The sequence below is a fragment of the Mytilus californianus genome, unplaced genomic scaffold, assembly GCF_021869535.1.
Source record: "Mytilus californianus isolate M0D057914Y unplaced genomic scaffold, xbMytCali1.0.p SCAF_3, whole genome shotgun sequence".
Lineage (NCBI taxonomy): Eukaryota > Metazoa > Mollusca > Bivalvia > Mytilida > Mytilidae > Mytilus > Mytilus californianus.
In genome coordinates, this window is record NW_026262679.1 from 110480391 (window position 1) to 110498696 (window position 18306).

The following is an 18306-nucleotide window of genomic DNA, read 5'->3' on the forward strand; positions in this document are numbered from 1 at the left end:
ATAATGTGATATTTTGGTTGGCCTATTCTGCAATGTGTTTCATTTATATAATTGCCACATTTTCATTGGCTATTTTGTTAGGTCAATGATGACTTTCAAAGGTCACGACAAAGGCTGACTTATTGTTATATGAAAATTAAATAACTCTGGTTGATATCATGTGACAACCTTTCTCCCTCTGACATTATGAAACCTATAAGTGTCTGTTTCTTTTTTCCAATATTCAAAAAAGCAGCAACATAATCTGTCTATAGCTACTTCCAACACTTCCATAGGTGAGAAAAGGCAATCATTAAACAAACAAAATTTTGAATTAAGGCCTTGTGTTATAAAAGTTTCAAGATATGGGGTAGATCAAAAGGTACATCGAGACAATATCCCATTTTATAGAGAAAATAACAAAAAATCTGAATTACCATCAACTTTTATAACTTTTAGTGGTTTTAGATAAATCAATTATCACAAAGAAAATAGAAAGAAATACATTTATTCAATTTAACAATACTAAAATATCTGTTCTTTGACCTGGTCAGCACAAACTTTTGTCCACCTGTCAAGAAAAAAAAGGTCTTATTAATTTTAAGTACACACTAAAAGACATCTACAATATTGCAGGCACATGAAATGAATTTAACTTAATATTTTCATATTAAATTTTTGGAGGATTACATCCTGTTTGAGTCCAATTTCATTTTCACTAATTTGTATTGTGGTGAATTGTTGTTTTTGCTGGTTTCAATCTATTTCCCCCCTCTTTTTTATCACAAAAACTTTTTGTAGTTTTTAAGTAATATTTTTTTTTTATCCTGAAAGTTAATTGTACATGCAAGAGAAGTATAAAAAGAGTCAAATATGGGCTTCAGATTCTATCAGTTTACAAAATTAGCAAAATAACAACAAAAAAGAATAGATCCTAAATACAAATTAAAGAAAAATATCATTACAGAACAAATATCGCATCACTTCACCTTATATGTATGTAGTTTCAGAGCAATTTCCACTAATAAATACAAGCTTTGTGAATTTTGACAACTCTGCAAATTGTGTGGTTTCTGAGAAATTGCACCTACTTAGTTCTCTATACCAAGACTTCATAATCTGCTGTGGGCATAGATTTTACCAATGACATCTTGACCTTACTGTATATATATGCAATCTTCCCAAGGCATAGAAATTTTAACAATTACATGCACACATTTTAATCATTATTTTCTATGCTTTTTCAGGTGTTTTTCAATAATTTCCTATCAAATCTTGAGTACAAGTGCATTTGGACCTCCAAATAAATATATCTACAAACACCCCTTTGAAAGAATTGACTACACTGAAAGTAAAATTTTGAAAATCTTTAAGGTTTGATTGTATAACTTTAATTTTCTTACCACAGAATCACATTCTTCTTGCCTTTCTTGGTTTACAACCATTAAATGCTAGTCTTGTTGTATCAGTTATAGAAACAATGTTCAACCCAGCAGTCTCTAAGGCTTTTATAGCAGGCTGTGAAGATCAGAAAATAATTATTTAAATGATTTAGATAGCCTTTCAAGGTACATCTGATCTTTATTAATGTTAGTCTAAAAACAATATAAGGATTGTTTGATTAATGTTTGCTTTCAACCTCCTAAGCACAAAGAGGCCAATGATTGAACAATCAACCCTGAAAGAGTACAATTAAACTCTTTGTAAAAACAACAAGTATGCACAGGCTGTCGTGCTAAATTAACCCTAATCGTAACTTTAAGTATTGGAAAACAGGAAATTGGCATCTGTCAGATCTGAAAAGGGTAAAACATGTTTAATCTTATCACAGTTGAGTTGCTGACTAAATATGAAATCATTCTTTTCAGTAGTATTAGAGAAATGTGTGACAAAATTTTGGAATTTTGTTCAACATATTACAAAATTTTAAGTTTTGGCAAACAGGAAATATGTATCTGACAGATTTGAAGTGATTAAACTTTTACAAATCACTGTTTAGCTGCTGACCAAATATTAAGTCATTCTGTAAAGGAGTTTCTGAAAAAATGTTGACAAAAATATTTGTATGACCAATGGACGGACAGACGGACAAGGTGATTACAATAAAGCCCCAAACATTACAGAATTTTTCATTTTTGAAAGAAAGTTTGTGTACTTCTTACTAAATGTAGGTAACTAATAAAGTTTGTATTTCTAATCAGTTTTATATGATGTGAAGAGGAGTAATAATAGTATAAGCTGTAATTTCAGCTAATACTTACCAATCTCCCTTGACTGAAGCCTCGTACACAAATTCGAACATTTTTGATGTTATGAAATAATGCTTTCTGAAATTATAGAAGACTTATAATTTTACCCAAAGAAAGAGTCTATATCATCCATTATAAAGCCATTTATTATGTAATAAATACTATGCATCATTCCTATTTATCAGGATATTGCCATTTTGTGAAGTTTTGAAGTACAAAAGCATTAAATACATCAAATTAAGAATTGTTTGTGATTTTTTTATTAAGGTAAAGAATGTGACAGTATCAGGTTTGCAGTATTAATACCTGCACTCATAATTTGAGTAGTAATTTTCCTTCACAAAATTTTTGCAATCATATTAATCCGATGACACATTTTTCCAGTATTATTGATTCACTATAAATAATGCCCTCATAATTTCTGAATTTAAAGAAGGTCAAATTATGTCAACATATCCTAGTATTTCAAATGATAGGCCATGTCATTTGACCTCTGGTTGATATTTGTCTCATTGGCAATTATACCAAATCTTTTCAAAAAAAAAAAAAAAATGAAAATTAGCCAAAATTGTTGAATCACCTTGATGACATTGAGTGGCACATTCATCCCCTCCCCTTGAATTTGATTAAGTAATTGAATTGAAATTGAATGTCAGATTAGAAACTGTACATTAATTTGAAAACCTACCTGTGCTATATCGAAGCCTACAGTCTGTGCTGCCACTGTACTGGATTTATTCTTATTTTTAAACCCTACACTACCCTACAAGATATAACATGACATTCGTCATAAAGACTCATATATATATAGAATAATGGCATTTTTATCAAAAGATAAAAATGCCATTATTCTTTTTATCTGCAAATTGTTCTAACTGTGTGGTTTTTTTTGTTGAGAAATATGAAGTAAAATGAAATAGTTAGTAAAACTACTTTAACACGTACACCACGTTGTGATAGTTGTTCTGTTGTATGAATGAAGTCACATATATCTTATTAATAAATTGACGCAGATGGACATGACACGTGACGTTGCTGCACTGATACATGACGTCAATGCCTAATATTTTCGAGTATCAATTCTTGTACATGATCTTAAAAATATTAGGCAGTAAGATAGAGAAAATGAACAAATTGCCGATAAACAAAATTACAGTGCAGTCTTAAATTCAATATGCATTAGTATTGCCAGTCAAAAATTATAAGTTACTGCCCAGATGAATAAAAGAAAGATTATTTTGTGATCACATGTATTTCTGGGAAAAATAGCAGGCAGGATATGAATTCCAAGGCCAAGCATCTGTTACCAATTTTTATAGAACTCCTTAACAAAAAATAGTTTTACAACAACAACCAGAGGGAAAACAGAATGTACAACTGTTGTGTTGCCAACACTTTGTTGTGTTGCAATCACTTATTAAGGCATTTTAGTCTTGAATGGTCATATTGACCATAACATCAAGATATTAAATTGTTCATTTTTATATATCTTGGTAAATTTGTACTTTTCAAACATTTTTCTTGCATTTAATCAAGTAATCAATTCAATCAGTCAGTTTTCAGACATTCTAGTGTTCATTCTTATGTAGAGGTGTATAATAGCCACTGAGCTGTCTCAACAGATCTTAATTGACCATCAGCAACTTATCTGAACAGTATCTAATTAACTACAGTGGATATTTCTCAAAACTGACAGAAAGACTGAAATTTACATATTCATTTATTGTTGAGTCTTTTGACAATTTATTCGAATCAAATTCAATTTACTAGTGAAAATAGAAAAATGAAAAAAAAACATTGGTAAATAAAGTGTTTATTAATTTGAAATTCTGACAACTTATACATTGCTTTTTTTTAACGTGATCTTTAGTTAATTTGAAATTCTGACAACTTATCCATTGCTTTTTTTTAACCTGACCTTTAGTTAATGGAATTTTTCTCATCTTTGATGTCAAAATTGTTAATGGAATATGATACCACATAATATATGTAAAAATGCAGCTATTTCTCTTCTCTCAAACTTAACATATACTGATTTAAAACTAAAGAGTATTTAAAATTTGATACTTACACCAGTTGAGCATGTCACTACTTTGTCTAAAAGAAAAAAATAATCAGTCAATTAAGAATGAAAGCTGGTGACAAGAATCCGAGACTCAATGTACAGAAAAACTTATAAACTAGAAAAATACATTTAAGTATGACAAGCTGTTCTCCTCAAAACTATGTTTAAGCTATTTTTATAAATTTACACAGGGATTACAAAACTCAGGGTGTGTTTTCCTTTTTTTAAATCTCAGTGTGTAATTTCTAATTCTCTGAGGATTCCTTTTATTTCTCATTGTATTTTTTTTTTTTTTAAATAATTTGAATTTTGTTAAATCTCAGTGTGTAAATAACAATTTTTAATGTGTGTTTTAAAGTTTTTTAATCTAAGTTGGTTTTTTTTTTTTTTATTCTCAGTGTATTTTTTTTAGTTTTTTGGCTTAAACAAAGTTTTAATAAGAACCACTTGCCATATAAAACTATTGATATTTCATTATGCATTGGATGTCTTAATGATACCTCCACTATTATCAATTATTTTCATCTTCAAAAGACAAAGAAGGGACAAAAATATTTCATCAATAGAAAAGTTTTACCACTTGATATTTCTGGGTTGTTACATTACTGTGTTAACTTATTTCTGCTGTTAATAATATAATGGATAATTAACATTAACCCTGCCACATTCTGTATGTGCCTGCCCCAAGTCAGGAGCCTGTAATTTAGTGGTTGCCATTTGTTGCTATATATCATATTTGTTTTTCTTTTAATGTTTAGCACATACATCAGGCTGTTAATTTTTTGTTTGAATTGTTTTAATTTACATTTGTCATTTTGGGGCCTTTAATAGCTTGCTATGCAATATGCATGTGCTCATTGTAGAAGGCCCTATGGTCACTTATAGTTGCTAGCCTTCTACATCATTTGGTCCCTGGTGTAGAGTTGTCTCGTTGGCAATCATACCACATCTTCTTATTTTTATATATACACATGTACACACTTCTTTTTTTTACCAAAAAAAATATTGCAAAAACATTATGCATAAAAATGTTGATGGGGTTTCAAATGAATGCATCTAAATTTATTTATAATAAAAACATCTTGTATTCCTAAAAAAGATTTGTGACATGGTTTGTTTTCCTTAGAAGGTGAAAGAAAAGGGATTTACAACTGAAACTGAAACTCTAATTAAAGTAACAAATCCTTACTATCTTTAACAAGAGCCATTAAAGTATTATTGCTTGTTGCTTTAATATTAACAATGGGTATGTCCTTAAATGGTACTCCATCCACTAACATGTCCATATGTGTAGCATTTGGGAACAATTCAGTACTCCTGCAATAAAAAATATATAAAATACCTTACTTCATATCCAGTGAGAATAAATAAACTATAAATGTAAAAGTATGTGTGTAAGGTCATGAAGAACAGGTTATATTGCAAATACAGACATTTAAACTGATGATTAAAGGTATATTGAAATTTTGGGGAAATAGAATAAGCAAAAATAAGTACTTAGATAAGTCCAGTATATTGGAAGCTGATTGGTCTTTTGTAATTGAATCTTCATCTGTGTATCTAGCAAAGAATTCCTCATCATTTAAAAAATCAAGTATCTCTTCCTCTACAATTCCGTCTGTTGATTTCTGTTGTATGGTACTGGATGGTTCATCTGTTGGAAATTTATGACAATTTCTTATATTGGTATTCTGTCTCTGAACTAAAAATATATCATCAAATATATTACCGATTAATCAAAATACTACCACAAGAAATATGTAAGGAAAACTTAATGAAATGACTTACTTAAAAGGTTTTGACAAGGATGACCTATAAAGGTATGGCCGTCTACTATGTATACTGTCATGGTATATCGTTTAATTCAAAAACATGATTCCTGAGCTAATTATATAATGCCATTACAAGTACATCCTAGTACAAGAGGACTACAGTGTAGTGAAATGTAGCCTACCTCTAATCATACATTGTAATATTTTCAAAAACATACCTGGGAAGCGGCTCTACACATTACAAATTCATCCCAGTTTTTTGGAGCTGTCATAAGGGAAGGACCATTTAACTTCAAGGAGGGGTTATGGTTTTTCCTAAAAAAAAAAATATTCTGATCCCCAGTTTGATGAAAAAAATATTCTGGTCAAGCAGATGACAAAAAAAAATATTCTGAATCCAGATTTTCCCCACACCTTATAGTGTTAAATTTTGAAAAAAAAATAACCTGGTTGATAGCATTGAAAAACCAAATAAAATGGTTTGCGCTGTGTGCAAAAAAAATTCTGACTCAGAAAAAAAACCATAACACCCCCCTTAAACATTGTTGAAGTTAAATGGTTGCTCCCTAATCCATTAAAGTTTTAGGACTTGTGTGAAAATTTTGATACATCTTAGATTTTCTTGTGAATTTACAATGAGTGGTGCCAAATTTCAAGGGTCAGAAGAACGTTAAGAAAAGAACAACCAATCAAAGGTTAGGACGAATTCCATTGAGTGTCACTATTTATAAAAAAAATAAAAACTTTGCAATTTTTCCATTTGTAAAGGGGCATAACTCTAGAACAGTTAAAATGACTCCACCAAAATTCAAACTTGATCTGTGTTTTGTGGAAATAAGCATTTTGTATAAGTTTCATAACATTTGGTTAAGGCAAACTAAAGTTAGAGAATGGAAATCAACTTTGGGACGTACGTACATACGGAGGGACAAGGGTAAAACTTAATGCCCCCTCCGCTACGGCGGGGGGATAACAATCCAAGTGCTGTGAGCAAGGAAGGTTAAAGATAACATTTATTTTGTAGTGGGAAATTAAACATTGTACTGTATCAAGTATTGGAAGGCAATACTATCAAACAAAGATATCTTCTTTTTACCACAATAGTGGTTTGTTCAACTAAAGGGAGATAACTCCAATTTTAAATATTGCTTTAATCATGTTAATAGTGATGTCAAAGATATAATTTAGAACAGATACCAAATGCATGCACTATGCACAGTTTATGTTATTTCTTGACAAGCATGGTTATACACATACACATCATTTTGAAATTTGAATATCTGAGTATATATATATATTTCATTGATAAATCTATTGAAATGTTATGAATAGGATGTACATGTCTAGAATGTTGTGCTCAATGCACTATGTTTTTACTCAAGAGCAGTGATGAAGTCTAGAAAGCCAGTCCCATAAGGGTTTTGATATTACATGAATGCAATCTTTACACCAACATTGTTTGGCAAAATGGTGAAAGTCCTATAAATCCCCCAAAATTTTCAAATAATCAAAGTACTTGTGGCCACTGCAGTTGTACAGATTATTTTTAATTTGCACTGTGAAAATAAAATCAAACACAGAATTAAGCAAAGAAACATATACCCGGTATGCAATATTTTGAGTTGATTTATTTCCCCTAGTTCATAAAATTGTTAGCAGAACAGATAGATTCATACATTTATAACAATTATTATTAAAGTTAATATAGAAAAATTTACCTGAAGGTATAAATAGGCAGGTATATCCTCTTCGAAATCCACCAATTACAGACCTGATTAAAGACATTTTTTACTCACTAAAAAAAAGAAGATTTAGATCATTAAAGTAAACTAATTATACCCATAAAATCATGGGCATGTGAATTCGATAATTAAATTTTTTCTTAAAAATTTGTTTTGTGTCAACTTATGAAGTACATATATAGAACTGATGAAGTACATAGAACTGATGAAGTACATAGAACTGATGAAGTACATAGAACTGATGAAGTACATAGAACTGATGAAGTACATAGAAATGATGAAGTACATAGAACTGATGAAGTACATAGAGTAATTACAAATGTTTTATTATATTTGTCAAGTTTACTTATACTTTTGCAAGTCTGATCTTAGACCAATATATAATTTTCTCACTCAAAAACATTCTGTTGTAATCAAACTTCTTGGATGAAATCTGGTTTCATTATAAGGTACATTTACATTTGTACATTGAAGTGTATGGTTGCCATTTTTTCTAGTCATATATCTTATAATGTACTAATTTTTACATGGGAAATAGAGTTCATGATCATGAGATCATTCATTATTATCCCAAATCAATGTCATCTTTGTACTCCAATCTAAAACAGTTTTATTCCCATTTTATGTTATCAATTTGCTTTTTTTAACATTTTTAAAACTGTTTTTTAATGTTCATCCTAAAAAAAGGCCTCTTACTTTGACGAAGTTAAATTGTCATGATTTAATAACTGTGTTGTAAAAGTCAGTCCGGTGAAAAAGTATGGCCAAGAAGAAAATATCAATAATTCATACAATTTTATCAACAATTAAGAATTAGAACAACAATATTTTTAAAAGTGTGGAGATACTAGTTTATGTTGTGTTGAAATGTAATTTCTTTAATTAAAAGTCTAAATGGAGAAAACTGGAACTGAAAGAAATTACTCCCTACATAATCAATGATAATTGAAGGAAGTCATTTCAGTCATTGAATCCAATTTAAAATATTTAACAGATTTCAAGATAACAATATTACAAAATTATTCTTGGAAAAAAAATTAATGCAGATATAGTTCCTTGTTATCCAGAGCTAATGTTTTCATCATGTTTACTTTTTTCGGTTTTAACTTATAATATATTTTAACTTTATTTAAACAATGTATGTAAATTAAAGTTGTAAACTACTATAAAAGAAGAGTATAGTATGTATGAAAATAAAATCAATATCAAACATGTGAACATTATATATATGATAATATGCACAAAAACTATTTACTAATTAATAATTAAATATACAACATGAATGAAATTAAGTACTTCATAGATGTATAAATGCATCGATGAATTAGTTAACTCCCTGTTAAAAGTAACTTATTCATGAAATTATAAATACAATTTAAAAATAACAAAAAAATAATGAAATCTCAATTAATAAAGATTAAAAGCACTTTCTTTTTATTTTTTTTATTTAAAAAGTGTATTATTGCATTTAATAAACTTGCTATAATTTCTAATTTTCAGGAAGCATCCATCCAGAAGATACACTTTTTTAAAGACATATACACTTAATAAACATTTTTGAATTAGGTTCATTTCATATGTATATGTCCGATTCTCTCGGGGGGCCACTTCCTATATACAAGGTGATAGGAAGTGCCGCTGGAATAGGTCACATTTTTGAGCTTGAAAATATGCAAATAGGTCATGTAGGTGGGGAAAACTATCAGAAATATATGTTAGGTTAATAAAGTTTCCATTACTTGTGATATGAAAAACCCTGTCATTTTTTTTTCACATCCAAAAGTCTCGCTGTAAATAAACATTACATAAGGAATCTTAGCCTCAAATATTCCACTTTTCAACACACTACACAAAACCCAACCAATATGGGAAAAGGGTACATTTTTACCTACGCAATATATGAAAAGGGCATACATTTTTAAGATTAAATTATATGAAAAGGGTGGGGTAACATAACCCCAGCGGCATCCCCTATTAATTAAGTATTGAAGTGCCCATCCCCCCCGAGGCAATTCACAACAGATTTCACTTTTTATTTGTCGGTGTTCAGTGCACTAAAAATAGACATATTTTTATGACAGATTTGGAAAATAACTCTTTTCTCATGGTTCTGCTTTACTGTTCGATACAGATCAGCAGATAAGAGATGCAAATAGATTTACTTGATTGAGAACTACACACATGGAACATCAAAGACAGTTAATTTGTTCATGGCTTTTTTAACTGTTTAATACACAGGCACTTGTTTCTATCCATGGGAAGGTCGACTATATTATATATGGATAGTCGACCTTCCCATGAATTCAAGTCAAATTGGCACCTGGTTAAATCGGCACCTGGTTAAATCAGCACCTGATGTAGTCATTTCGGCACCCATGTTTCATATGTTGAATATATATTTTTTTTCAGTATTTTAAGCAAAAAGATTAAAATAAAAAAGGTGTTGTCCAGAAATATTGACTTATTAACAATTTTTTATGTTTCTGAATGTATTTTTTCGTTCAACTTAATGTGCTCTCAAGGTATTGTATATTTGTTATGCATGTTTTGACTAGTTGAGCATTTTGCATGATTATTGGTTTAATGCTGTTTAAACTTTCCTGAAATACCACCTTAATTGCTGATTATTTTGCATGCGAGTTTGATTACCAAGAACGTTTCAACATGTTCAATGTGAGTACAAGGAAGCTGGTGTTTAAATGAAAGGAAAATGTAAGTATAGGAATTATTCATTATGTCTGTTTTATTTAACCCTCTGAGTCCCAAGCGGACATATATGTCCTCCACCGGCCGAGTCCCAAGAGGACATATATGTCCATTTCACCTTGTTATGAAATATAATCGAGTAGAACTCTGTAAATAACCGACAGAACTTATAAGTATGTACTCATTTTAAAACCTTGTTCTCCGCAAACTTTTTATACATATTTCATGCAGATCTATCCGGGCAATACATCAAAAAGACCGTCAATATTTTGAAAAATATTGTTACATTTCTCCATTTAGCTTTCATTTTCTGTATCGGATTTTACTTCTTATAATCTGTGAAGTAATTTATTCTCAAGCTGGATTTTGATTCTATTAACAACAGATTCGATAGTTGCATTTGAGTATTTTTTTGTTGTTGGTATAATTTAAAAAAAATTAAGATTATTGACAAGTTTTGTACTAAGGGTTTGGCGTTTCGTGACATCAACGAAATTCATCTATATGACGTTAGATATTACGTCGTAAATTACTGTCAGGCACTCACTGTCGTCTTCATTTAGTTGATGGCTGCAAAATGCTTATTAAGAATAAATTAATACAGCTTTTTAATAAATAACCAACACAATTTTAAGAGACATGTTAAGAATTTATTCTTGGCATGAATAAGCTTGACAAAAACATGTTATTTGGTCTCTGGTGGAGGGTTGTCTCATTGACAATCATACCACATATTCTTATTTTTTTCTATATTTTTGAATAATCTTAAATTCCGAATCTTAAACCGTGCACCACAGAGACTGACTTAAAATATATTATATTCTAATTTGTCAAACTGGATCTAAAGAGCTTTTCTTGTTAAAAGTCTTAAAATATACCAAGATTTTCATTTAGAATTTTGAAATGTGAGACCACACAAAAAAAAATATTATTGACAAAAATTCAATGTCATGATATCTTTAGAACTTCTAAACATATATACCATGTATACGGGTAGGCCAAAATATAGATATTAAAGTCATAATTGACTTTTTTGTTCTTCTTTAGACAAAAAATTAGCACATCAGAATAAAATCTAACCGTAGAATTCAGAAGTTTTTTCTATCAGAAAAGGCTGAATTTATATGAAAAAGAAAATAAAATCCCTTAACTCAGAAACGTAAAATCTAAATTTTATAAAAATTGAAAGGGAGCTTACTGGTATGTCAATAGATATAAACAATTCACCAAACTTTCATGAAAACTGCTGAAAGCATTTTTGAGTTGTTGTCTGAAAACTTGAAATCCCCCTTTTTTTAATAAATAAAACCCCATAACCTCGGAAACATAAAATCTAAAATTAATAAAAATTGAAAGGGAGCTCATGTCAATAGATATAAACAATTTACCAAAGTTTCTTGCAAATTGATGAAAGTGATTTTGAGTTATTATCTGAAAACTGGAAAATCCCCCTTTTTTAATGAATAAAACCCCATAACTCGGAAACTTAATATCTAAAATTTATTAAAAACGAAAGGGAGATCACGTCAATAGATATAAACAATTCACCAAAGTTTCATGCAGATTGGTTAAAGTGTTTTTGAGTTATTGTCCGACATGTTGACGACGGACGTAGTGACGGACAACAGTATACCATAATACATGTACGTCCCGTAAATGGGCGTATAAAAAGAAACAGTTTGAATCAAAGATACAATTAAGTTCAAATATAAATAACAAATGAATTTCAAAATACGATATACTATATATATATAGCTAGTAGTTTGCATCTCTATGATTTGATTAAATAAAAAAATACTAGTAACTAATCAGTATACAGGCTGCATATTTATGTATAATAGTGCATTTTTATGTTTTGAATTTGATTTGCTTTTTGTTATTTTTGTTCTTTTTAATGCTCTTCAATTTAGTTACTATTTTGATTTCTGAGAGAGACGAAACGGGCATCTTGTAGACTTAATTATGATAAAAATTTGAAGAAGTGGTATAATTACCAACGGGACAACTCTCTACCAGAGACCAAATGGCGTAGAAGTTAGCAACTATAGGTCACCGTATGGCCTTCAACAGGATATCTTTTTTGTACAATAACCAAACATCATGACGATATATCAAACTCTAAATAGCCCCTAGTAAAGCTGTAAGCAACTATCACAGTGGGAGGGGGAGGTTATACATAAACAAATTCCTCGTCATTTCTATATCTATTATCTATTAGTAAAATATTAAAGCACATTCACACTGTAACCATTGTTGAAGAATATATGATTCTAAATGACCCATTTGAACGAAAGAAATTTGAAATAAAAATCTTTTATAAAATATTATGTTGCAAACTAGATGTTTAACAAGCCACAATCAATCAAAATACAAAGTGAAAATTGTCTGTATATAATATTCTCCCCTTTCTTGTAAGATCATAAAGAAGACAACAACCTTTGCTAAATGAAAAACAAATCAACTTAAAGTATAGATCTTTGGTTTCGTTATGTTAATAAACAAGAGTAAGCGAACTACGACAGATCTGAGGAAAAACTTATTTAGGCCATGACACATTGTATTAATACCAAACAAGTCTTCTAGATGTCTATTTGGGGTTTTGTTGTTTGCTTGCAGTCTCATTGGTGTATACCCCCTGCATCTCCTTTTGAGCTCACTGGGGCCCAAAGGGCCCCATGTGAGCTAATGCCATCACTTGGCGTCCGTTGTCGTCCGTCATCGTCGTAAACTATTTCAGAAATCTTCTCCTCTGAAACTACTGGGCCAAATACCTTCAAACTTAAACTAAATGTTCCTTAGAGTATCTTGTTTATAAATTGTATCCATAATTTTGATCCATCAACAAACATGGCCGCCATGGCTAAAAATAGAACATAGGGGTCAAATGGAGTTTTTGGCTTATATATCTCAAAAACTAAATCTTTTAGAGCAAATCTGACATGGGGTAAAATTGTTCAATTGGTCAAGATCTATCAGCTCTGAAATTTTCAGACGAATCGAACAACCCATTGTTGGGTTGCTGCCACCGAATTGGTAGTTTTAACAAAATTTTGCAGTTTTTTGTTATTATTTTGAATATTATTATAGATATATATAAACTGTAAGCAGAAATAATGTTCAGCAAAGTAAGATCTACAAAAAAGTTTATATTACCATAATTGTCAATTGACCCCTTAAGGAGTTATTGCCCTTTAAAGACAATTTTACACAATTTGTTCATCAAGTTTGCTAACATTTAAAAATCTTCTCCTCTGAAACTACTGGGCCAATTACCTTCAAACTTTAACTAAATGTTCCTTAGGGTATCTTGTTTATAAATTGTATCCGAAGTTTGTATCCATCGACAAACATGGCCACTATGGCTAAAAATAGAACATAAGGGTCAAATGCAGTTTTTGGCTTATATCTCAAAAACTAAATCTTTTAGAGCAAATGTGAAAGGGGTTAAATTGTTTAATTGGCCCTATTGGCCCTGAAATTTTCAGACGAATCGAACAACCCATTGTTGGGTTGCTGCCACCAAATTGGTAGTTTTAACAAAATTTTGCAGTTTTTTGTTATTATTTTGAATATTATTATAGAAATATATAAACTGTAAGCAGCAATAATGTTCAGCAAATTAAGATCTACAAAAAAGTTAATATGACCAAAATTGTCAATTGACCCCTTAAGGAGTTATTGCCCTTTAAAGACAATTTTACACAATTTGTTTATCAAGTTTGCTAACATTTAAAAATCTTCTCCTCTGAAATACAGGTGAGTGATTCAGGCTCTTGAGAGCCTCTTGTATTCATAACTGTTCCGTATTAAAGATAGGCCTGTTCTAATAGACACAAGCCTAAACTTCACTTCCCAAAAAACCATTGTAAAGCGAGTTTATGACAAACACGTACAATAAAACAAATGCATAGAGGTCATATGCTTTAACTGTACATTTTGAAAATAAAATAACAATGTTTTTATAATGTCAACTATGTAAACTTAATGTTTACATAGTCATGTAAACTTAATGTTTACATATAGTCAAATACATCAATAAAGGAATACTAGGTCAGGAATGTGTATTCAAAATATGGGGAAAATATGCATTTTACCTCGAAAAAATTGGGTTTTCCATGTATGAAAATGATAACTATTTGAGACTGAGAGTGTTAGAGATGAATTTTTGCATGCTCAATGGTTTATGGTTGAATCAACCATAAACAAATGAGCATGCAAAATAAAACCAGGTTGATTAAACTATCTAAAAGTACCAACTATAGTAAAAACTAGATAAATAAGAATATTACATACAAATAAATGTTTAGATATATCAAGATAAAGTTGGGGAAAAAAACTCAAAATATACTATAATATGAACACATAACACAGGTTAACTCCTAATTAATACTAAATTTAAAGAAAATATATTAAAATATATTTTTTTTATAATAAGGCAATCTGGCGCAATACCCGCAAGGTTAGTCGCCATTAAACTCTATTTAGTAGTATTTAGTAGTACATATTTAGAATTATTTATATATATTATATCAAATATTATTGGATGTCCAATCAGTCTTCATGATAAACTTTTGAATCCACAAGCCCAAAGTTCCATTTTACGAAAATTTTAGTTGAATTCTGTTGGCTTGTAGAGAAGAATTTTACAAGCCCAAAAGCAATTTTACAAGCCTGGGCTGGTGGTCTTGTGGTTAAGCGTGAAGACTGCCGAATTGACCAACTAAATGCAGAACTGACTTTAAAAAGGTGCCGATTTGACGGTATCAGGTCCGTTCGCGCCCAATACACTTTTGCACCCTACACATTCACACCCCACACGTTCGCCCCCTAGGTCTGTTCGCACCCAATTCTTATTCAAATTCAAGTTGAATTATTAGAATTTTTTTTATATGTATATACAACAACAAAAATATATTTTCCTGAATAAAAATTGGGGAATAAATATATGAATGTTTTTTGGGTTTTTTTTTCATCAATTTGATGATTAATTTTTAACTTGCTTTGATGTAAATACTGCATGTATTTAGCTTGGTATGAGTAAAACATTGAAGATTTTAAAAGAAAAACAAGAAAGATAATTGATTTTAACAGCTTGGCCCCTTTGATCTCACTTTATTTTGAAACAAAGAAAAAAAAAATTATATAACAACACTAACCAAAACATAATTTAAGATTTATTCAGCACAAAAAAAAAAACCGTGAGAATCTCACTTTATTTTGAAACAATGAAAACATAAATTTATAGCAATACACTAACCAAAAGATGATTAAGATTTATTCAACACAAAAACCAAACGTTGTCAGAATCTCACTTTATTTAGAAACAATGAAATTTTTTTTTTATAGCAATTAATACACTAACCAAAACATTATTAAGATTTATTCAACACAAAAAAATGTTGTCAGAATCTCACTTTATTTTGAAACAATGAACCAAAAAATATTTACAGCAATACACTTACCAAAACTCGATTACAAAATTATTAAACACAAAACCAATAAAAAGGGTGCTAACGTGTAGGGTGCCAACATACCTGCCAACTTTCACGATTTAGGCGTGTACTACACGATTTTGACCCTTTGTCACGATTGCACGATCGGGATTGTGAAAAAACCTCTAAAACACGATTTTGTGAAAATCTACACGAAAAATATGATAGTTCCCGATATTGAACTGTTCCCAAGGGAAGACAATCGTGATCAGCCAATCTTTCTTTCTTTCTTTCCAAATCTTCACATCCTTTGTAGGACAACCACACCGCTACACTATCTGTTCGGCATGTAGAACAAAACCCACCACCATGAATGAAGAAATATATGTACACTCTATTTTGAATAATACTATCCTCCACCAATATATACAAGTTCACTTTTGTAGTTGCTCGCATAACTTGTTGTATGTACTCTTAGTTGCATTTAAAACTCATAGGCTAGTTACTGGACATATTTACAGGGGAATTATTTAAGTTTACGTGGTAAAATAGTTCATACGTAAAAAGAAAACGTTGTAAAATAATTACATCAGTCAGATTCGCACTCTAAAATCTAAAATCTAAGATAAAAATCGGCTCATTGAGCTTATTGTCTTTGTATTCACATCGTAAAATCTACTTAAATCACTTGTACTCCGCGCTTTCAGCTTGTCGTTACACATCATAAAATCTAATAAAATTTAAATATTCACCTTATCTATATTAGCACAATAAAGAATAAAATGACAATCAAATTCTGTTTTTCTCATGATCAAATTAATAAGCCATTCAAAAATGTTTTCTCTTAAGATTATTCTAACATGCTATATTTTGAACTTGTGTTGTATTCCTCTGTGCAAGGATTTGTATAGTGCTCTGTGTGTTAGTCAGAATTGTAAAATCGTGAACATGGAAGGTTAATTTTCATCTGCAAGGAGGTTCTTAAACAGCTTAAGAATAAAAGCATGGCTGATTGACAAAATTCAATGATGCAGTACTACCATCAAGATAATAAATAGTAATTTATTCACTAATTTATTGACATTACACTTGCTGTAACATATGTCATCTTTGTATTCAATTAAATAACCAAATGGGGCAAATCATTTAAAGTACAATGTACTATACATTTTGTACTTCATTTTTCACAAGGACCAAACAAACAGGTACGGAACAAACCCCCAAATGAGGGGTATATCCCTTAAATGAGGGACTGTCCCCAAGACATTAAGACAAGGGGTCATTTTACTGTTGTAAAAAAGAAAAAAGAAAAATTTAGATTTTTTAACTTAAAAGTGGGAAAATTCATTATATTTGGAACAACTTTAAAGTCTTTTCTAAATGAGGGGTCCAATTATTTTTAATGATAAACATGATAAAGAAGATAAAAATCCAGGAACATTACAAAATTCTTGGACATTTTTTGACCATATAATACCAGATAGATGTATAATTCTAAGAAAAAGTTTCTTCAAATAAGATAGATTTATGCTCATTTGTATTTAAAATTGGTTTTTAATGTCCTTACATTGAGGGGTTACCCCTCATTTGGGGTGTTGTTCCCAACCTGATAAAAGTCCTTCTTTGTGCATAATTTTAAATTTTAAACGTCAACAATCATTTAATATCCTAACACAAGAAAATAAATCCTGGTCTTCTAGCTACAGATTCATCTTTTCTACTGATATATTAATAATAACTAGAATCATGCTAATAAACTTAAGAAAAAGACTTGTAAGCTCATCATACAAATATGACACTTTTTCTAGACCACAAAACAGCACGCGCAAAATATGTCGCAAAGAATTGTTGTCGCGCACTAAAACCCCCATGGGGATTTTCAAAAGTTGGCAGGTATGTGCCAACGGACTTTTGATGCGAATGTGTAGGGTGCGAAAGTGAATGGGGGCGAATGTGAGTGGGCGCGAATGTGTTTTTGGGCGAACGGACCTGGATTCCAATTTGACCAGATGCCGATTTAACCAGGAGCCGATTTGACTTGTATCCCCTTCCCATGGATAGAAACAAGTGCCTGTGGTTTAATATTTGCATAAATATTTGAGATATATGTGTTTTAGTAATCGTAGTGAACAGTAGAGTCTCGAGTAGTAGAGAGCTTTTGCTGAGCCTCTATGAATTTACACATTTTATGACTGAATATACTAAATCTCGTACATGTATTTAGCTTTTGATAAATTTTTCTATCAGTTCATCCAATCAATTCCACGTGTAAAAAATGTAATGCTGTACTGTAGAAAATGACCTGTGACTGTGTTTTGACTTGGATTTCAGAACGAAAAGTCTTGAAATACTCCGAAAGCT

General features: G+C 30.4%; 1 protein-coding gene across 2 annotated transcripts; it reads right to left on the bottom strand.

Moving 5' to 3' along the window:
• Positions 1-471: 471 nt before the first annotated feature.
• LOC127735785 (30S ribosomal protein S11-like) lies at positions 472-18303 on the bottom strand. 2 transcript variants are annotated; one of them, XM_052246101.1, is made up of 9 exons: positions 18160-18303; positions 7784-7860; positions 5791-5995; positions 5483-5610; positions 4300-4325; positions 2917-2991; positions 2241-2306; positions 1383-1497; positions 472-550 (listed from the first exon to the last, which is right to left on the bottom strand). In XM_052246101.1, the coding sequence occupies exons 2-8, from the start codon at positions 7848-7850 to the stop codon at positions 1390-1392; spliced, it is 675 nt and encodes a 224-aa protein (XP_052102061.1). In that variant the 5' UTR covers positions 7851-7860; positions 18160-18303; the 3' UTR covers positions 472-550; positions 1383-1389. The 2 variants fall into 2 exon arrangements, with proteins under 2 accessions (XP_052102061.1, XP_052102062.1); XM_052246102.1 differs by lacking the exon at positions 18160-18303 and adding an exon at positions 17935-17961.
• Positions 18304-18306: the final 3 nt, after the last annotated feature.